Genomic DNA, 23,290 nt, shown 5'->3' with positions numbered 1-23,290 from the left:
ATTCTATTGGGGAAAGAATATGGTCATTTTTGTCTGTGTCTCTATGGGCAGACCTGAGGCATGTAGTAAGGCTGTCCATAAAAGGCATTGTTATAAAGAGATCTAAACTTATTATTTAATATCGAAATTAATTTAAAGGGATTTTCATATATCAATTTTTGTATTATGGGAATGTAGGTAATTTTCACTTATCTATATCATAATTGCTGTTGTATCGAATCATTGTAGATAGATCTAGATCAGCAGCAGTCATTGCTGTTATCACTAACTAAATCTCTAGGTTACTTAAGGTGAACCTGGTAACTGACGGTTTGGAGTGTTGTTATTTGTAACCTTTTCTGATTATATCAACAAAAGCTAATTCTTCAATAACAATATGTTCACATTCTATTTTAGATATTTCAAACGCCATATTCCAGTGAGAACTTGGAATTACAACCTTTCTCTCTTTTGATTCACCTTTGCAAAACGCTTCGATTATTTTTCGTATCTGTTTATAGTGACTCAATTCTTTGAAGAACGAAGGTCCTTCTAAAGCGACCAATTTCCAAAAGGTCCCGAAAAAGTGTTCATATATCATATAATCTGCCATGGTTACATTTTTGTGTCTTTCAAAGTCATCCATTGATGTTTCGATTTCACTCTTGCGTGCGTTTAATCTTATTGAAACGATATCCTTCATGGTCCAACAAAGATATCTACGAAGTAGAATAAGAGATTCATCAAAATACTCCATTATCATCACTAAGTCAAAATCTTTATCAAGAATTTCAATGTAGTTTTTAATTGCCTTGTAATTCGTAAAATTCTCCGGGGCGATTCCGAAATCGTACGCCATTAGATTATTGACATAATTCCTAAACTTCGGAATTGAAATTTTGTTTCGTATCTGTAAGTAATCTCGGATAGGATTGGTTGAAGAAATTTTTACGCGCTTTACAACTCGGGCCATATTGAAATAAGTAAATGCCCATTTAAATTGTTCAAATGGTTGCCGGATGATAGCAAGGTAGAAAGTACCAGGAGGAAATAAACTATGGAATACGGATCTGTTGTAGACGGAATGGTTACACAGAATATTGTAACGTTTGCCCTTTGGTGGTGGAATGATTCTACTGACGTCCAGCTCAGATTGTCTGTTGATATAATTGTCGTGCTTCGGCAAAACAAATACGAGTTTATGATATAATCCATAACGAAGTAATATATTCATCACGGTCGTACTCCCAGCTTTGTGTACTTTTAAAAAAACAACATCCGATTGAGGTTTACACGTTTTAAAATAGCCCGGTCCTCGATGAAAGTTGGTGTGTGGTAGCTGTGTGGTAGTTATAAAAGAATAATGCTTTGGTAACTTTGAAGGCACTATTAGTTTAAAATCTAAATTCCCGGCGTAGATGCGAATAAATCCATATATGACAACCAAAGAAACTATCATGAGCAGCCCACGCTTCTTAAATCTAGAAAGAATGAAAAGAAAAAAATATATATAAAAACAAAGCAAATTCAAAACAAACAAAAAAAAATCATGTAAAGAAAATTTAAGTAAACAAAAGTCTAATTGAAGTTGTATTAATTTATTCGCATATTTACTTATGTAAAGCTTTGTATATTTATTAATATATATTTGTATATGCATGTGTGTGTATGTGTACGTGTGTGTGTGCGTGTGTGTATGTGTGTCTGTGTGCATGTATGCATGTCAATCACATACATATACTAGGCGACGCATTTGGAGCAGAGGTATTATTGATTAAACTGACTTAACTGGGACCTTATTTTATCGATCATTCAGAATAGACAAAATACAAATCAAGCCTAGTGGCAATATTTGAAAGCAAACTTAAACGGTTTGTAGCTAAATATTGCAAATTATTTAACCCATTATCCATCTGTAGTTTAAAGACAGAGAAAGTGCTACACAAACCTTGTTAGTTACATTAACTATTAAGAAACTCTTGCCTTAGACATTCATTCTCTCTAAGTCGATAAAGTAAACGAAAAAGAAATACCTGTCAAGTAGTGCAGGCGTTAATACGTTCCTGTGGCTCGGTCCATCGAGGAAAGCTTCCAAGCGGTCGCTCGACCTGTTTGAATAGCAGCAAAGTAACCAAACAACCCGCAATCTTTCGTCTTTGAAACTAGAAATGAAGGACTCAGACAAACATAAACAAAAAAACGAGCCGACATAGCCATGGCAAAAGCATTTTTTTATTATAGAACAGCTAGAACAGGATTGAATGGATCTGATGCTTGACAACAGATAACCTTATTGTGAAGCCAAAATATCAGTATTTATTAAGGAATAATGCACATGTCACACTCCAGAATAACATATTATTTTAGAATACCTTACTGTGGTAAGTAAAAGATTTGAGCTAGATAGACCGACAAGATAGTCTGACAGACAGACAGACAGATAGGTAGATAGATAGATAGATAGATAGATAGATAGATAGATAGATAGATAGATAGATAGATAGATAGATAGATAGATAGATAGATAGATAAATATATAAATAGATAGATAGATAGATAGATAGATAGATAGATAGATAGATAGATAGATAGATAGATAGATAGATAGATAGATAGAGTGATAGACAGGAACTCTTGTATGTGTTTTAAATCGATAAATGAAAATATAGGCATTGAACGACTGAAGCCATTCGCTTTAGTACGTGCTTAATGCTTGTACTTTAACGTTGTTGTGGTTGTTGTAATGTATCCTGGAGCACACTGTCCTGTAGCTCTAAAACGGAATTTCGCCGCATTTCTCTGACAGAGTAAACACCTTCACAGAAGCTTTGGTTTTCACTCTGCAGTTTTATATTCTTGAAGGAATTGCCAAAGAAAATTTAGCCAAGTAACCTTTAAAATATGAACTCATTGGATGAAACGCAAGGGATTGCAGTACATATCTGGCTAAGATCACAATAATGTGGAAAGCTAAAATTCAAGAAAGCAATTGATCTATCGTTAACATGAAATATAAGCCAAACTAATTAATTACTTTCTTATCGAAATCTTAAAGAAAGAATGTTACGTCAGATTCAGATAGGATAGTCTAAAAAAATGTTAACCTTGAGAGACAGAAAGACATTTACACTTGATTGTACTGCTTTGTAATGTGTTCTATCAGTCTGTGGTTTTCAATGACAAGTCAATGGGCACAGCTAATTAAAACAGCACTAATGCTACCAATAACTGACTACGTGTGTAGCAGTGAACTGCGCAGTGTCCAAATATAGCCCTGGTATCAACTGCAAATATAGCCCTGGTATCAACTGCAAAGCCAAAAATGCAGTTTACCGAATAAACTGCATGGATAGGGATTATAAAAATCGGAAGACTGCATACATAGGTGAAACGGTGAGAAGTTTGGTCCAGCGCATAAATGGACATTGGAGGGAGTACAGGGATCAAAGACAAGTTTAGATACTCTACCAGCATGCTAAAGATCAACATGGTGGTGTGCTGAGCTAGATTAGCACCGAAATCCTGTCTAGATACCGGGACGACGCGTCGCTACGAGAGATACGAGAATCAGTTTTCATAAACGAAACATGACTGGTTTTGAATAGTAAATATTCTTAATAGGCAAAGGCTTTACAAAGACCCATGGACGCACACACACATGCAAAGACAAACAAGGACACAGACATGCTTTCTCGCCCACACGGATACACACACATACGCATACGCACATTCACAAAACATAGATACATAAGTACACACGTACATACAAATACACAGGAACTCACACACATATGAACGCATAACACAGACACAGACACAGACACACACACACACACGTAAATACTCACTGATACACAGACATGTTCACGCATACACATGGACAGACACGGACGCATACGCATGCTCATACTCGCGCATAGATAGACAGCAGTTTATTCAACAAGAAAACAGATATATATATATATACATACATACATACATACATATATATACATACATACATACATACATACATACATACATACATACATGCATACATACATATATATATATATATATAAATTCGATTAGAGGTAATGGTAACCTCATGGAGGGATGGTTTCATGCAAGGAAATACTGGTTCAATACCTAGTATCTTTTGGGGTGGAATCTAATTCCCTTAAAACAATAGGTATATATACATACATGCATACATACACATACATACATGCATACACACACACACACACACACACACACCACACACACACACACACATGTATAACGAATAACAAAGCTCACAAAGTTTATCTCTTATCTCATAGTCTGTGAACTTTATTACGCATAATATGTAATATAATACGTATGTATGTATTTTTTGTATGATGAAAAGAAAAAAATTCATATATGTATTGGTGTATATTTGTGCATATGTATATATATGCATATACATGTCTTTGTTGTCCATATATATATGTATATATATATTTATATGCAGATTAATACTGAAATAACTATATATTAACTGTATGATATATGAATATACTGACGTTGATTGTAAAATTAATAAGCTTACATCTTTCATAAACATTTATATATTATATTCTATATTTTAAATTTCTCATACTATGTATTGTGAATAGAAGAATACACGTAGTCTAATATTATTATTAATAATAATAATATTAGTAATGAAGGAATATTATATATGTTCTCATAGATATGGATGCATATGTATGTTCCAGTATATATAATTAATTGTCTATAAATATATATGCATGTATAATTATCTCTCTCTCTCTCTCTCTCTCTCTCTATATATATATATATATATATATATATATATATATATATATATATATGTGTGTGTGTGTGTGTGTGTGCGTGCGCGCGCGCGTGTGTGTGTGTGTGTGTATACTTATATATATATATTCAAATGTGCGTGTATTTTGTTTCATATTTATATTTATATTCATGTTTTTTAATAACTGCTTGTATTCTTATCTTATATGCATAGAATAATATACTATATGTATGTATGTATGTTATAATGGTCGTCGTTTTGATAAATAAATAAGTCAACATTTTAATGTCCTAAAGTTGATGAACCAACTAATGTGCTTCTTCATTTTCTTATTTGCTATATATATATATATATATATATATAGCAAATATATATAGCAAATATAGCTCCACTGCCGGTCGCGAAGCATCTCTTATATTCCTCTCTCTTGACTTTCATCTCTTATGTTCTTCTCCTATATTCCTGCCTCAAGATTTTCACTCTACAGGCGCCAGCTCAACTTGGTACGTCCTTATTAGTCGAAAGACTGTTGTTGTTATTTTGTTGTTGTTTGTATTTGGAATTGTGTAACATGTTCTCCTGTTTTGTCTTAGTTGTCTTCGTATACACTCCTTGCTTTCTCCACCAAAATATAATACTCTAAACTATGATATTTGTGGGTAACCAGATTTGAACATTTCATGTGTAACTGCCCGAAACTGTAAAGATAATTTGGTAACTTCACTGATGAGAGGAGGCTGCGAATGACCCGTCCTTGCTTTTTTCTGCCCGTCTTTTTATTGTTTTTCCTGTCCGTCTTCGCATCGTCTATGTGTCCAGGTGTTTTATTGTCGTCTGCTGCGTTCTTGTTCCATTTTTTTCGGATTTATACATACATTTATATATATATATATATATATCAAGATGTACATAATCACATATATATCAATAGAAGTACCGCCATTATCTATCCACCAACTTTGACGATCAACATCATTACTAGTATGAGCAAAAGAAGCAACTCCATTTAACATAAAAGAGAATTATATGAAATAATGTGATGCTCTTATGTATTTAATAGCTGAATGAAATGATTTTCATTTTAAGCCAAGAAGTCTAAATAGAAACACCCATACATTTTACAAGAACGATATGACAACTGCTGCCATCAGCAATAGCAACATCAACATGGTAGCAATATCTGTATGCTACATATATTGCATGTCAACTCAATGGTATATAGTGTGTGTTTGTGACTCTTGGTGGAGGAATTCTCATGGCTCAAGTCAGAGATACAAGCAGCAAACACAGCAATCTGGCTACACTTTAACTAACTGTACTTACACTTTACTTCCCCCGCCCCACCTCTTCACCCTTTCTTCTCATTTCCATTCTTATATCCATAGGAATATGAGAGTAATATTTTGCAGTTACAAAGCAGATTTCTTTTCTGGATAACTGTTGTTGTGGATAACTGTCGACCGTTGTCACTGTTGTTTTTACCAATAATTTAGAATGTCAAGAACGAAGACATAATGTGGAACTGAAGGTAGTAGTTTGAAAAGAAACCATATTAAACATTTTGTTTAATAAAAGGCTTGATACGAGAGACAAAACTCAGCCATATTACCAAAACATTAAAAATTGCAGAGAGGAAAAATATGTCACATTTTTCTCACAGAGGGGAAAAATATATGTCAATAGAAAGAAAACCGAGTCAAATGCTTAAGAAGCTACTCTATTTACTGCTCAGAGTTTATGTCTTCATAGAATTAATGTTATGCTTAAAATGGAATAGTACTTGAATGAAAGAGTCGGGACAAGACGTGAGGTAAAGTGCCGGTAAACATGATGATAAAGAAACAATCAAAAGTTTTTATGACGATGTATAGAACAGCAACTTGAAACTTCTTATGAAAAACATTTTTAATCTAGTAAAGAATGCTTGAATTTGTACATCATAAAAAGAAACTGGTGGAACTGCCAGTGTTGCTACAAAGATTGCAATAAATTATCCTGTGTAGCTGAAAAAGTTATCAATGGAGTTACACATTAGAGTAAGCATACAATATTATTAAAACTGCACTTTAATTCTCGAGAAGAAAAACCAACACCAGAGTTTAAAACTCCGAAGAAGCGTCTAATACATCTGGGAGAAACTACCGTTCAGAATATGAAATATACAACACCAGCTCGTGTATCACCCCGAAAACCCAAGAGCTTTCAAGGGTTACGCAAAGTTTAATTTTCTTTTGATTTGGAGTTCAAAGAAGGCAGAGATTACTATGAGCTTTTTAGAAACAGGGTTTACAAACAATCTACAAACTTCAGTTAGAGATGAGGAATTATGTACATTATTTACATTATTTACAATTGACGGATATTTGTCCTCATCTTGTTTGTTGTTAACACAACGTTTCGGCTGATATACTCTCCAGCCTTATCAGGTATCTTGGGGAAATTTCGAACCTGGGGTCTCATTCCTAAGGTATTTTTCGATGCTCTGGGCATATGGCGTAGTGGTTAAGAGCGCGGGCTACTAATCCCAAGATTCCGAGTTCGATTCCATGCAGTGACATGAATAATGATGATAATAATAATAATAATAATAATAATAATAATAATAATAATAATAATAATAATAATAAGAAGAAGAAGAAGAAGAAAATAAAATAAAATTAATTGCAAAGACAAAAGCACATGAAAAATTAGTTAGCAGATGGGAACAGAAACCTCTGCATGACAAGTATGTGACCCGTAGCAAACAAGCTGATGTCGACCAGAAACACACGCATCAATGGTTACGAAGCTCAGGGCTAAAAGCAGAGAGTGAAGATTTCACATTAGCTGCTCAAGACCAAAGCTTATTAACCGGAACTATCAAGTCAATGTGATAAAAAGTTGAGCTGACCCAAAATGCCCATTCTGTAACGATGATATTGAAACTATAGACCACCTAGTCTCAGAGTGTAGAGTCTTAGCACCTGTAGAATATAAAGCAAGACATGACAGAGATGGCCAGTATTTATACTGGACAATATGTCGGCATTATAAAATCAAAACCGCTGACAAATGGTATAAACACCATCCTGAAGCTGTGATTGAGGGAGAAAATATGTTGATTCTATGGGACTTCCTCGTACATACCGACAAAACTATAAAAGCTAATAAACCGGATCAGACATAAAAGGTGTGTTTATTAATTGACATGAGATTTCCTTGCAATCACAATATAGCGGCGAAAGAATTTGACAAGATCAGTAAATATAAAGACTTGCTAATAGAAATTGAAAAATGTGGCATCTCAAAGCGACTACAGTATCAGTGATTGTAAGATCTCTAGGAATGATAAAAAAAGATACTGAAACCTATTTGAAAATGATACCAGGCTTACCATCCTTACAGGAAGTGCAAAGAATCGTGTTAACTGGAACGACTCATGTACTGAGAAGAGTATTATCGCTGTGAAAACAACATCCATTCATGAATTTATTTATTTATTATTAAAATACATATTTTACCTGTGAATTTGCGTGTGTAATCTGGGAATGCATACAATGAGCTTCTGTGCCTTAGGTGTACGAAAAACACTCAAATACGCAAGCTGCTGAGTTGTAATAGAATGCACCACCCAAAGGCAGACGTAGATCGCCTTTACCTTCCCAGAGCCCAAGGAGGTCGAGGCCTGATCCAGTTTGAACTAGCTTACAAAACAACCACAATTGGACTGGCCAAATATCTCGAAATATCGAATGACTGGATGCTAAAGCTCGTGGAAAATCACGAGAGACGAAAGAAGCTTCATTCTATCATAAAGGAAAGCAAAACATTTGCTATTGATCTCGTGCAGGATACCCAAACTGAACAACCCGAGGGAAGTACGGCAACTATTGTTGCAAAGAAGGTGAAAATGATGGCAATGAAAAAAGCGCACGAGCAATTGGCTGATAGGTGGGAGGAGAAACCTCTACACGGCAAATATGTGACCCGCAGCAAACAAGCTGATGTTGACCAGAAGCAAACCCATCAGTGGTTACGGAGCTCAGGGCTAAAAGCAGAGAGCGAAGGTTTCATCCTGGCTGCTCAAGATCAAAGCCTATTAACCCGGAACTACCAGGCCAATGTGATGAAAAATGGAGCAGACCCAAAATGCCGATTCTGCAACGACATGATTGAAACAGTGGACCACCTAATCTCTGGATGTAAAGTCTTAGCACCAGTGGAGTATAAATTAAGACATGACAGAGTTGGCCAATATCTCCACTGGCTAATAAGTCGGCATTACAATATCAAAACTGCCGACAAGTGGTATAATCACCACCCTGAGGCTATAACTGAAGGAGAAAATGTAACCATGTGGGACTTTCCAGTACATACAGACCGAACCATCAAGGCCAATAAACCAGATATTGTTGTGAAAGACCAAAACAATAAAGTTTGCTTATTGATCGACATGAGCATCCCCTGTGATCATAATATCTCAGCGAAAGAGTTTGACAAGCTCAGAAAATATAAAGACCTACTCATTGAAATTGAGAAAATGTGGCATCTCAAGGCGGTTACAATACCAGTGATCGTAGGAGCACTAGGAATGATCAAGAAGGGAACCGAAAATTATATGAGAATGATCCCTGGCTTACCATCCCTGCAAGAATTGCAAAAGATTGTCTTAACTGGTACATCACACGTATTGAGAAGAGCATTGTCGATGTGAGAACTGTTGCTGCTCATGTATTTTAATTGAAATTTAAAAAAAAAAAAAAAAAAAATGAACGAACTACTGAGTTTGGTTTAATGGCCTACCAATGTATACTATGAGTTTCTTTGCCCTAGGAGTCGGGAAGACACTCGGCAAGAAATGGAAGCAAATTTGAAAGAAGAAAAAAAAAGTAATAATAATAATAATAATAATAATAATAATAATAATAATAATAATAATAATAATAATAATAATAACAACAACAATAGAAAACTACCTTAGGAATAAGAACCCAGGTTCGAAATTTCCCCCAAGACACCTGATGAAGGCTGGAGGGCATATCAGCCGAAACGTTGTGTTTACAACAAACAAGATGAGGACAAATATCCGTCAATTGTATATAATGTAAATAAAATCAACAAACTTGTAGAGAGGTACGGTGCCAGACACAATACTTCCAACAAAGCATGGCTCATTTTAGATAATACATAATGACACTGAGTGAAATTAAGTGAGCTTTCTAAAAATGTGAGAATATAAAATATATCCTCAAGGATAGACGTTTTTTTGCTCTAGCTAATAGATCAGGGTGTGATAACTAACCTGAAGATATCTGAAAAATTTTAAACGACTCATGCAAGCAATTGGCAGTAGGGAAAAACTGGTAGTTACACACTTCTGGAAGAAGTTCAATATAACGGATACTGTGTATAACATAGTTGAGTAATGGGATTGAGTGGAACTCTCAACAGTGAATGGTGCTTGGAGACAAAATGCAGCCAGGCTGTGTGTATAACTAGGTAAGTTTTCCAGAAGCAGAAAGTTTACATCAAATTCGGAAAGACATCATAATATTAACAAATAATGTAAGGTTTGAAGTCACAGAGGATGGTATAGTTGATTTACTAGCGTCTCGTTGAGAGAGTTTATCTAACGAGGAGTTGAGGTTCTTAGAAAAAGCGCAAGCCGAGAAGACAAATGACAACATGGAAATTCTTCCAATTCTATTAAAAGTTAACTGTAAAAAATATTGCTAATATACCGTGCAATTATAGAAGTTCTGCAACATTTTGAGGCTAATATAAAAATGACAGTAGGAGCTACAATCTGCTCAGATTCTACACAGAGCGTAATATATATATATATATATATATATATATATATATATATATATATATGCATATATACATGCTTATTATATGTACGTACTTACACATACAGGACCTCTTTCGCCACATTCATAGCACTTTGGAGGTCTGCCTTCCAACATTATATCCAGCTTGTCCTCGTTTGTCAGTTCCAGTGTCTTTGGTTTGGTATCATTCACTATCTGACTTGCCGTGGAAACAACTTTCAAACCATACCCCCATCAATTTATTTGTTGGGGTCTGGTTACAATAACTACCCTTGCCTCTTCTTTTGTTACAGAAAAAATTGCTATTACCCATTCTGGCTCCATTTTCGGCGGGATCGTACCCACCCTAATCCTCGTTGGACGTCTACCCAGCTGATTGGGAAAGAGCATCCAATTTTTTCCAGATAACGTCTTTTTGGTGTATTTCCTTGCTGCCTCCTTCGATGCAAATGTGACCTCTACAGACGCGTATGTTTTGCCTCTTGTGAAAAACGGCGCATCTTCTTTCAATTCCTTCAAACACTCTTCCACCTCCTCCTTCGTTGTGCTCTCTATTCTTTTATTTTTTTCCTTGAAAACGATCCACCAACTTAATTTCCATTTTCGCCTTTTCCTCCTCTAATGGGGTCAACTTTACGTTTGGACCCTTTTTCTGTACCATCTCTGGATATTTTCCAAATTTCATAGGCATATCTTCATCCCGGCACATTTCGTATTCCTTCAGCAGGCCTGGGACGACGGAAGCCCGACTCCCCGTCGCCGCCGCATATGTCTTCATTTGTTCCATCTCAACAACGTCCAGCAAACAATAGTGGCGTTATACTCAAAAGCTGCTGCAAAGTAGCACAAAACAACTCAGTTAAAAAAAAAAAACAGCGAAGCAAAGACACGTCCGAACGGAACTACTTATTTTAAAGGCTGTGAAATATTTCTTTATTGCCCCCTAGGGGCTGACAAAGATGGGGACAACACAACCTGATTTGTGGTCAGATGCTCGATATGTAATTACAATAAAATGATGTTAAAAATTAAAGCATATATAAACGAATGATTATAAATTACAAAAGGACAATACAAATGGAGTGGTGTTTTGGGTTCTGCCCCGACCCCACGAGCCCCAGTCCACGACGGATACTTTTTTGACCCTTTATAGCATATTCACAAGGTTCCAGTCACTCACAACACTCGTGCACCTCTTCTCCAGCCACACTTTCCTTTTGAGGTGGAAAGCGAAATGCCGTTGTAAGGCGCGGTCGGAGATAAAGCTGCCTGTCTTGACTCCTTTCATCCTTGTCTTCCATACCGCCTCTTTCGCTACGATGAGAAAGCAATTCTTACCTTCATTTGTTAAAAATCCGGGTGGGTCAATTTTATGATTGACTCTGCCGACAGCTGTGCCAGACGACAGATGTTCAGCATAAAACCACATTTCCGATACTTCCAGACACTGAACAATAGCGTGCGGGACGGTTTCTCTATCCCGCGTACATCTTAGACAGGTCGGTGATTGGCATTTACCATGTCTTGCAAGCTTTTCCCAAACGGGCAAGGTACTTCTTTAACATTGCTAGGTCAAGGACTTTTGGAAATTATCCAGCGACCTCAACCCGAATGTACGAAGGAACAGGCTGTCAAGTAGAATATACCCGAGACCCAGAGTCTCCCCTAGGCCATCGTCACATTCAGCCTCTACTAACCCTCTATAGAAGAATGCTGTATAACCCCCACCGCTGGCATTACTCGAGCGACGGAATAGCAAGAGGGTCTTACGGCACTCCGTATGCCATGAACTCAACCTCGATCTACGAAAGTACCAGTCTTTCCGTCCGCAAAATCTAGTAAACTCGGGGAACATTTGTTTTGCCAACGGAGACTACACTCGTTCACCATCCAGGAGAATCCAGAAATGCCTCAACCTCAGCGCATGTCTGCGCACCATCAACCAAGGCATCCATGATCCTCCCTTTAACGGTTTTTGACAACAGAGAGAGTGTCTCACAAGTGGCGATGTGTTCTTCCACAAAAAGCGCGAGAGCTGTCTCTCCAACTTGATTAACCACTAATCCGATCAAGGAACGATGGTGAGGCAGTAGGTAATGACCGATGCGATAAATACATTGGCCCCCTCCGCCCTCCCTTTCAGGGATAACCACCGCCAAGACCAGGTCTTGACCACGGAGGCCACCCTGCTCAAAACCTCAGCCCAGTTCTTCTCTACCTGGAGATCTGGTCCAAAGCAGACCCCTAGCATCCTAACCGGTTCCTCCGTCCAGCGTCCAAAGACGCTATCTGAAGGCATCGACTTGCCCCTCCTGGTGCCGAGTTGCAAGCCGACTGATTTTTCCCGGTTAATCTTTTGCTTCCGCCACCATCTTGTAAATCTCAATAGCCTTGCCTACTTCATGTAGGTGTGCCATTGTGGTGACGCTGATGGTGATGTCATCCGCATAAGCCGAAACAAATTTCTCATATCCTGGCTCTCTCGGGATGCCACTCAACCTTCGCAGTAGCAGCTCGAGCGCCACCACATACAAAAGTGGTGAGAGCGGACATTCTTGACGAGCTGAGCGTTTGATACAGAACGGTTTTGAAAGAAAACCGTTCACCCAAACTATCGAGTCAATGTTGTGATACAATTGAACGATCCACCAAGACCCAGGCCAAACTGTGCAAGAACAGTCACCATGTACCGATGGTCAACTCTATCGAAAGCTTTAGATTGGTCTAAATGTACCAATGCCCCACCTTTGCCAGATTTATCTCCAAACCTCTCAAATGTATAGCGGATAAGGTAGAGATTATCCTGAATGGTTCTGCCGGGAATGGCACATGTCTGTACTCCACTCCCCGATAAGACCATCCCCGACACGCGCCAACCTTTTTGCTAATACCTTGGCCACAATCTTCACTTCTGCATTTAACAGAGTGATGGGCCTGAAATTATCTAAACCGTCCCCCTGGTCTGGGTCCTTTCTGACCAGTGTCACCACTCACCGGCGTACAGCTCTGTTTCCAGTTCGCGTACACATTGGCCAGCAGGTGCCCGAACAAGTCTGGCATGCACTTATACAGCTCATAGGGAAGACCATCCAATCCCGGCGACCTACCCACGCCACAGTCCGCCACAGCCTCAATCATCTCCTCAGGCGTGATCGGCCCTTCACAAGACTCCGCATCCGGCCCCGAGAGACGCAGCAGCCCGGCAAGGAAGCCCTCAAAGTATCCCCTACCATCAGCCGCCACCCCCAAACAGCCGGGCGAAGTACACCTGAAAGGCCTCACGCATTTCCTCGGGTTCGTTTACCAATACACCTTGATGATTCCCCATAGACCGAAGAGTGTAGTTATTTCCACGTTGAGCTTCCACCGCTCGGGCACATCCAGCGGCCTTGATTCCTTCACAGCCCATTGCACGCATTTTAGCTCTGACAATGCATCCCATGTATTGGGCTTCGAGATGCTGGTTCAATTCCAGTCTTTTCACCTTCACTTGGTCCGCATTGCCAGTCCTCATAACTTCCTCTAAATTCTTAACTAGACCATTTCCTTTCTTACGTTCCCTTCTAACTAGACCTATGCTATAAACAATGGACTCATATTTTATGGCTCGTTTAGGGCGTACCACCATTTATTATTAATGATGGTACCTGTTAATGCCCTCTGAATTAACTGCTTAATCCGCTTTCTGTACTCCTCAATCGCCAAAAGGGACATATTGAGTTTCCAGTAGCTAGATCCCTGTCTATGTATCTTATCTATGTTCATCTTACAGGTAATCATCTGGTGGTCACTTTAGCTGACTGGATAAAACTGTGGACATTTAACTATACTCTTATCTACCTTTCTAATCAAAATCTTATCTATATATGATCGGGAAGACCCGTCGCTGTTTGACCATGTCCACAATGGAGCGTCCATGTGTTCCAACCTATATCGGTCTGCCAGCTGGAGATAGCTTTGCAGATCCCGAAAGGCAGGGTTACATGTCCTATCCGATCTCGAGCCAACACAATCTACGCGCGCATCGCAGATTGTGTTAAAGTCTCCTAACAGAATTAAAGAATGCAATGTAGCTAGAAATTTCCCTAGGTCACGAAAATATTCACTTTGTGTACCAATGAGATTGGGTGCATAAACTGCAACCAGCCTGACTGTCTTGCCGCAACTGACAATCAAGTCCAGAACGACCAGCCTGCCTTCTGGATCAGAAAAAAATCAACTTTTCTCGGAAACCTGGTTTCTTTTTAATAGGACCAACACCCCACTCCTACCTCCCACTCGACACGGAGAAACGTATTTCTCGTAGCCGTTCAGAAGGGGGAGTAGATCTCTTGGCCCTCCCAATCAGGTTTCTGTAGCAACAATTACATCTAAATCCCGCGACCTGATGTCATTTAGGAAGCGTCCTTGCTTCCAGCTCGACATCAGGCCGCGTACATTCAAACAACCAATGTGAATATCCATAAAGTTGTCTTACCTTTTTGATTTGAATTATCAGGTGGAGGGGGAGTCTCCACCTATCCTTTTCTTCCTCTCGCGGGATCGGGACCGGTAGTCCATTAAATATAGAATTATTAATGTCCATTGTCATTGTAGATACTGTCTTACGATATTTGTTCTGTAAAATTCTATGAGTCTTATTTGGAACTTCGTACATATCATAGTTGGTAAATTTCTCCGAAATCTTATCAATTTTTTTGCAGTCTTTAACAATTGAATGTCTCTCATTAGCTCGGTATCTTTCGTATATACAGCTATTATGCCTTTTCCCTCTTTAATCTTCTGGCAGTCTTTTTTGGTCGTTGGTCTGTAGTAGTCGCCGCTCTCCGTTGAGTTGCTGATTGGATTTTTCTTTTGTTGCAATTCTTTCGAATGTGCCTAATTGGCCACACCAAAAACATCGGGGTTTTCAGCCCCCAACAAACACAATGAGGACCTCCTCCCCTATCTCAGTTTTCTCGGAAAGCGCTTCAAGTGTTTTAGGTTCTGTCTGAATTAGGAGATTGACTGTTTGACCAGTCCAGTTAGCTTTTTCTGTGACAGCAGCCTGGAGGAGAGTAATTTTCTCCTCCTGGCTCATTAGGACTGTCGCCTGAAAAGATCTGAAAAAATTCAATCTGAAACTCTACTGAGTACCTTATTTCTTCTTATCATCTCCGAACCTTCTTACTGTATATATGTATATATATATATATATATTATATATATATATATATATATATATATATATACTCTTTTACTCTTTTACTTGTTTCAGTCATTTGACTGCGGCCATGCTGGAGCACCGCCTTTAATCGAGCAACTCGACCCCGGGACTTATTCTTTTGTAAGCCCAGTACTTATTCTATCGGTCTCTTTTGCCGAACCGCTAAGTAACGGGGACACAAACACACCAGTATCGGTTGTCAAGCAATGCTAGGGGGACAAATACAGACACACAAACACACACACGCATATATATATATATATATATATATATATATATATATATATATACATATATACGACGGGCTTCTTTCAGTTTCCGTCTACCAAATCTACTCACAAGGCTTTGGTCGGCCCGAGGCTATAGTAGAAGACACTTGCCCAAGGTGCCACGCAGTGGGACAGAACCCGGAACCATGTGGTTGGAAAACAAGCTACTTACCACACAGCCACTCATATATATATATATATATATATATATATATATATATATATATGTGTGTGTGTGTGTGTGTGTGTGTGTTGTGTGTGTGTGTGTGTGTGGAGGCGCAATGGCCCAATGGTTAGGGCAGTTGACTCGCGGTTGTAGGATCGCGGTTTCGATTCCCAGACCGGGCGTTGTGAGTGTTTATTGAGCGAAAACACCTAAAAGTTCCCCGAGGCTCCAGCAGAGGGGTGGGGGTGGCGACCCCTGTTGTACTCTTTCGCCACAACTTTCTCTCACTCTTTCTTCTGTTGGCCTGCTCACTTAGCCAGCGGGGTGGCGTCATTTGAAGACTAAAACAATGCGAAGCGCCTTGTGACCAGCGATGTGTAGCAAATCTGATAGCCTGGTCGGTCACGGTGATCACGGTGATGTATATATACATACATATATATATATATATATATATATAATATATATATATATATATATATATATATATATATATATATATACATGTTAAAATATGGGTACAGAACGTCACCAGCAGTAAACAGCATGAAATACGAGAACAAATGAGTTCAATACGCAGACAACGAGAGAAGCAATTAGAAATGAGGACACAGGACAGGTAATATAAAGAACGACCGACCGAAGTCAGTTGCTCTCATAACTTCCAAAATATTTCTTTTTTACTTTGTAGAGGGTCAAAAACAGGACAGTGGAGACATACGAATTTCCGTGTTTGTTTTCGTTCGACTCCCTTGTATGTCTCCACTGATCTGTTTTTTTCCCCAGCTTTGACCCTCCACAAATCCCAAATTTTATTTTGGTACTTATGGGAGCAACTGTCTTCGAAGTCTCATATTGTCGTTCAATGCTCGAAATGATGGGTACTTACACAGCTGACAACTAATGAAGAGTCATTCTCTAAGTTACCTGTCCTGTTTTCCATTTGTTTCTCATGAAATCAAAGACACATCTTACAGCATTTACGGTGTCCCCAGAGCATAGAGCAAGTCATGAAGTCGGCATTTTGGCACCGGGAGCGAATCATCATTGTACAGCTAAATCTTTCCCAAAATTCAGATGGCTTCCACTCCTCCCTGTCAGCTAACTTTTTTCTCAGCTACAACTGTAATGCATATGCTCTCAAGTGCTGCTAGTTTTTCAACTATAACTTTCACACAGGTTAGTGACGTTCTGTTAAATACAAATTTCTTTTTTAATTATTAATCGCTTTTAAAAGAATCTTCATCTAGTTATGCATACGTACTAGTACACACAACATACACACATACACATATAACGTGTCTACATATTTACACACACACACATACACATGAGCATATATTTTTACAGGTCTCTTATATTTATTCCCTCATATTTCTACTTAGTCCTTTGTAATTTAGGTACTTCGTTATGCTGAGTTTTGTTTATTCCTTTTCTTTAATGTTCTTTTCGTTTTTTCCCCCTTTCTTTCAGCTCGACCTCAATATCAATTATGGCGGATCTGTCGTGATGTATATCGCTATTCTGTTTATTGCAGAGTGTGGGGCTGGGGTAGATTGTCGCACCTTTATATTTTGTTGTTTCAGTGTCCTCAGTATTTCTAGTTTTGTTTCTCTGCGTGCGTTTTTGGTTTGCTATACAGTGCATTTCTCGCGAGGATAGCTATTTTGTAATATCACTTTTTTGTGTTCTGGTTTCGTAAATATATGACCAGAGGTGTTCCAACTATGTCCAGCTAATGTTTTTCGGTTTATCTTGTACTATATTAACCAGTGTCTCTTTTCCTTTTACAAGACGTAGGGTGGTATCTGAGGGAGATTTGACTATTAGTTATAGAAGTTTAACCGACCAAATAGAGGCTCCCAACTTTGGCTTGTACCAGATCATACTCAATTGCTAGTTTTGATAATTTGAAGAAAAATTTCAATTTTCAAACGCAGATACAGGCATAAAAGCAAATTTACATACAATGAAAACAAATTTTCATGTGCTTGCTACAATCACCGACGAAGAAAAGGAATTTATAAGCACACCAATGCTAATTTAGTACTCTCCTCTCTCTTTCTCTCTCTCTCTCTCTCTCTCTCTCTCTCTCTCTCTCTCTCTCTCCTCTCTCTCTGTATACATACAAGGGTTGGACAAAATAATGGAAACACCTGATAATTTCAAATTTATTTTAATATGTGATGTGATCGCCTTTGGCAGTGATTACAGCTTGAATTCTACGAGGTAGGGACTCGTACAAAGTTTGAATTGTTTCCAATGGAATTTTTGTCTATACTTCAGCTAAAACACTCTCCAGTTCTTGTAGTGATGATGGTGGAGGATATCGACTCCATATTATTGAACATAAATGTTCAATAATATTGAGATCTGGGGACTGTGGTGGCCAGATAAGATGTTCAACTTCACTAGAATGTTCCTCGTGCTATTCAGTAACAACTTTAGCTGTGTGAATTGGTGAATTATCATCATGAAAGATTGCGTTTCTCTCCGGAAACAATTCCGAAACCATAGGATGAATTTGATCAGATAAAATACTCAAATAGCCTTGACTATTAATTCTGCCATGAAGGGAAACCATTGGGCCGGCGGACTTCCAAGATATGCCCCCCCATATCATCACAGATTCTCCTCACGTTTAACAGTTGGAAGAAGGCAATCTGGGTCAGATGCTTCTTTTGGCTGTGTCTCCACACGTATACTCGGCCGGTGGTCGGAAATATGGTAAAGGATGAGTCGTTCGAGAAAATAACATTCTTCCACTGCTCTAGGGACCAATACTGTTGGTTTTTACTCCACTCTAGTCACTTTGCAGCGTTTATTTTTGAAAGTAGTGGTTTTCTGATTGTAGCCCTCCGATGAAATCCAGCTTTGTGTAGCTTCCAGCGAACAGTTTTTGTGGAAACTGGCTTCTCCAGGTGGTCATTAAGCTCTGAAGTAATTTTGGGTCTGTACTTTTGTGATCCTTTCTAACAATCGCGTAAGAGTCCGACGGCCCCTATTTTCAAGTTTTGGTTTTCTTCCGGAGTTTTGTTTCGACGAGGAGGGTCTTTCTCAAAGGCTGTCATTACTTTCGAGGCAGAACTTCTTGATACATCAAACATTTCGGCTGTTTTCGTTACGCTAGCGCCTACCATACAAGCACCAACAATTTGATCTCTTTGAAAGTCCAATAGATCTGCCATTTTAATGAATTTTAATTACTTTTTCCTGATAAATCCGAAAAGAAACAGCGGACTTATAGATATTTCAAAATTATGATGCTAAGATGATAGGTGTTTCCATTATCTTGTCCAACACCTGTATATATATATATATATATTATATATATATATATATATATATATATATATATATATATATATATATTATATATATATATATATGTATGTATGTATCTTTTACTTTTTTACTTGTTTCAGTCATTTAACTACCGAACCGCTAAGTTACGGGAACGTAAACACACCACTATCGGTTGTATTTTTTCTCTTAATTTTTTTTCCTTAAATGTTTAATATTGAGTTATTATTCTTATTTATCATTTGTATTTCTATTCATTTGCTTATGTTAAGTAAGATTATATTGAAGATATAGAGTATCATGGAGGTATATAAGAGGTAGGAGTAGTGAAAAATGTTGAGGAATCCATACCTGAAGATTGGGAGTATGTCGACCCGATTAAGAATTGAAACTAGATACCTCGTATCTAACCAATACCGACGTACTTTCATGAAACACGTGTAGTCTTATAAACAGAAAATACGGGATTCAGAATGGATATAGTTAGTATAACTTTTAATATTTAACATTTTATGGAGTGGTCGGATATAAAATCTTTCAGTGTTGATTGAGTTGAAGGTTCTGTCTCTTAGACTACTTTTATATATACGAATTAAACATTGAGAGATGTTCATTTTAGTACATCTAATTTGAATGTCTTTTTCTTGTGTACTCGGAAGTAATATTCCCTAATAATTATAATAATATACATACATACATGCATACATATATACATACACACACACACACACACACACATATATATATATATATGTGTGTGTGTGTATGTGTGTGTGTGTGTGTGTGTGTATATGCATGTATGTATGTACGTAAAAAAGAAATTAGAGGCAGACAGACAGAGAACAAGCTTCTAACATTGTTAAGAGAAAAATATATTACAGAAATATTATAATTTAATCATGGTAAAATAGGGAACTGGCAGTATCGTAAGCACGCTGGACGAGACGCTTAACATTATTTCATTCGTCCTTACGTTCTACATTCAAATTCCGCCGACCTCGACTTTGTCTTTCATTCTTTCTGGGTCGATGAAATAAGTACCAGTTGAGCTCTGGGTTTGATTTAATCGATATACCTTAACCCTGAACCTGTTGTCTATTTTGCCAAAATTTGAAACCATTATTATAAACAATCTCTGTATCTCTGTCTGTGCGTGTGTCTCTGTAACAATATTACAATACATTTGCAGTTCCAGATTTCAACGTTGAAGTAGATTAACTAAGAAAAAGATAACTGACCAAATCATAAGAAGATTATATGTATGAAGTTGAATATCGCAAAGAAAAGATTCCTATGAATGTAAACGAAAGGAAAGGGAAAGAAAGCATGAAGTTTTTAAAATATCACTAGTCAATGAATTTGAACAGGTGAAACAGCCATGCGTCAGTGACCAGTTTGTAGCGGGCGAAACATTTTGGCTTTGCGCACTACACCGTACTATGAAGATATAAAAGAAAATTCAGTACAACACTTTTGCATATTCCTACAGGACAACAATAGATAGAAGACTCTTCTACGACGTAATTGTTTCAGTCTCAAAACATGTTCAGTGAGCAACTTTCTAAATGATTGTCTCAAAACAAACAAGCATTACTAGCGTCTCAGAATATACAAAGTTACACACACACACACACACACACACACACACACACATATATATATATATACATACATACATACATATATATATATACATACATACATATATATATATATATATATATATATATATATATATATATATATATATATATATATATATATATATAAACAAATTCAAAATGCGATAAAATAAAATAAATTATTATCGCTGGTGTTTCTAGCACAAGCCATATATTATTCATATATAAGTACATTAAAAGGCGAAGTATGTACTAGAAACACAGAAGCTTGATAAATTTAGTGAAATGAAAATAAAAACGTTTACTAACTCGTTTACTTACATTTTTTTACATTTTTATCATTTTTATTCCTATTTTTATTTCTTTATTTTTATTTCTATTTCTATTTTTACTTTATAACCTTATGCCTTTATATTCATTTATATTTTTTTATATCCCCTTTATATCTCCTTATATCTCTTTATATCTTTATACTCTACATTTTTATATTTTTCTATGCTTACACTTTTTATATATTTTTTATATATTTTTTATCCTTCGTCCTGAATTCTCGCCCCTCCATCTTTACCCCTATTTACTCTTATTACCAGGTTCCTTCACGTCTATATACGTATTTATTTATTAATTTATTTACATTACTTCGACATCCAAATTTCCTCATTCTACATTGAGAGAAGAAAGAGATGGACGCTTCAATTCTATGCTGTTGCCGCATTATGTCGTACGCGAATGAGAGGATTTGCATCCCCAACCAAGAATTTTTGATGTAACACATGTCCTTGTGGAAGCTGTTGTGCGCGGCTGAAGAAGGCCACAGACACACATTATGCATTGTTATAAATCTGTCTAATAAAGGCCCGAAACATATGTACCGCTGAATCCTTGGCATCATGTTTTTATTTTGATCAATTTACTCCACCACCTACACCACCAAACGGTATACACAGGTGCTTATAATTATCAAGTACTCACCCCGAATTTCTGTACTCAACTATACATATATATATATATACATACACAAAGTTCTTCAATTCCCACTAGACGAAGAAGTGAGCCGTTAATTGACTTATTTTAAGAAGAAATGAAAAAGTTGATATATCATTCTTACCTGACTAACCTTGCTGAAGCCATCGCATATTTTATTTCAATATGTAACTGCACCAAATTTCAGATGAAGAATTCAACATATTACTTTTCTTTCTGGTTCTTAAATTTCTTCTGTTGCCTCCCCTCTTCGATGGCGTGTATCGGTTGCTTATTTCATATAATATAGTTGTGTACAAACTTTAAAACGCAGTTATCTTTTTCTTAAACTTCAACAGAATTTCCTTCTCTCACTGAATTTTACCTCTTCCTAGGAATTAACTCTCTGATTCCTTTCTGTATTCCATACCGTCATCACTAAATGCAATTTCTCCTATTTTCATACCTATATTCATGTGTATATGCATTTGTATCCATATCCTTCTATCTAAAACATCTCCTAGAGATTGAGTAAATAAGGCGTGATAATACGTTGCAACACGTTGCTTGTCTGCTGATTTAACCAATTAATAGCTACTCAACAGTGTTCAATCGGGATATTTTTGTGTTATTGAATCATAATTTTTCACTCTTTGTTCATAGTGATAAGAGCTGCCAAAATGAATTTTTGTCACTTCCGATTTGAACTTCCGATTGCATTTTATCAATCCAGCCATAAAGACATTTTGCTTTAGTTTTAATATTTTTTCTCTGGCCACCGATCCAGAGCTGATATAAATGTACGATATTAGTGTCGTTTCTTTCCTATTTCCTTTTTACTTTTCCCCTTCACGTCCCACATATAGCAGTGAATGACAATGATGATTTGATTTAATCATGAAACAAGATATAATCGATTATATGCAATAAAGATTGACGTATTATGATCTGAGGAATGCAACAGCCTGGGTGATGTCGCTCACTTCTAACAGTTCTAGTCAATTCTGATTAGTAAATATATGACTAGAGGTATTCCCACCATGAGCAGCTAATATTTTTAGGTTTATCTCGTACTTCGTTGACTAATATCTCCATTCCTGTCACAAGATGGTATCTGAGGGAGATTTGAATATTGGTTCTAGAAGGTCAACCGACCAAATAGAGGACCCCAACGTTGACTTGTTTC

General features: G+C 37.3%; 1 protein-coding gene across 1 annotated transcript; it reads right to left on the bottom strand.

The window, feature by feature from the left end:
* Positions 1–322: 322 nt before the first annotated feature.
* Positions 323–22,448, bottom strand: LOC115221219 (galactosylceramide sulfotransferase-like). Its single transcript, XM_029791376.2, has 2 exons — positions 22,250–22,448; positions 323–1,460 (listed from the first exon to the last, which is right to left on the bottom strand). Exons 1-2 carry the CDS (start codon positions 22,270–22,272, stop codon positions 323–325), a joined length of 1,161 nt encoding a protein of 386 aa, XP_029647236.1. The 5' UTR covers positions 22,273–22,448.
* Between the last annotated feature and the right edge of the window lie 842 nt (positions 22,449–23,290).

Source organism: Octopus sinensis, linkage group LG18 (assembly GCF_006345805.1).
Source record: "Octopus sinensis linkage group LG18, ASM634580v1, whole genome shotgun sequence".
NCBI classification, from domain to species: Eukaryota; Metazoa; Mollusca; class Cephalopoda; order Octopoda; family Octopodidae; genus Octopus; species Octopus sinensis.
This window is presented reverse-complemented; position numbering and strand designations above follow the sequence as displayed.

Excerpts from the sequence above, each read along its gene's own strand:
- LOC115221219 (XM_029791376.2), bottom strand. The coding sequence starts at position 22,272 with ATGGCTTCAGCAAGGTTAGTCAG. Across the intron at positions 1,461-22,249 it reads GCTTCAGCAAGGTTAGTCAG|ATTTAAGAAGCGTGGGCTGC; the intron begins GTAAGAATGATA and ends CATTCTTTCTAG.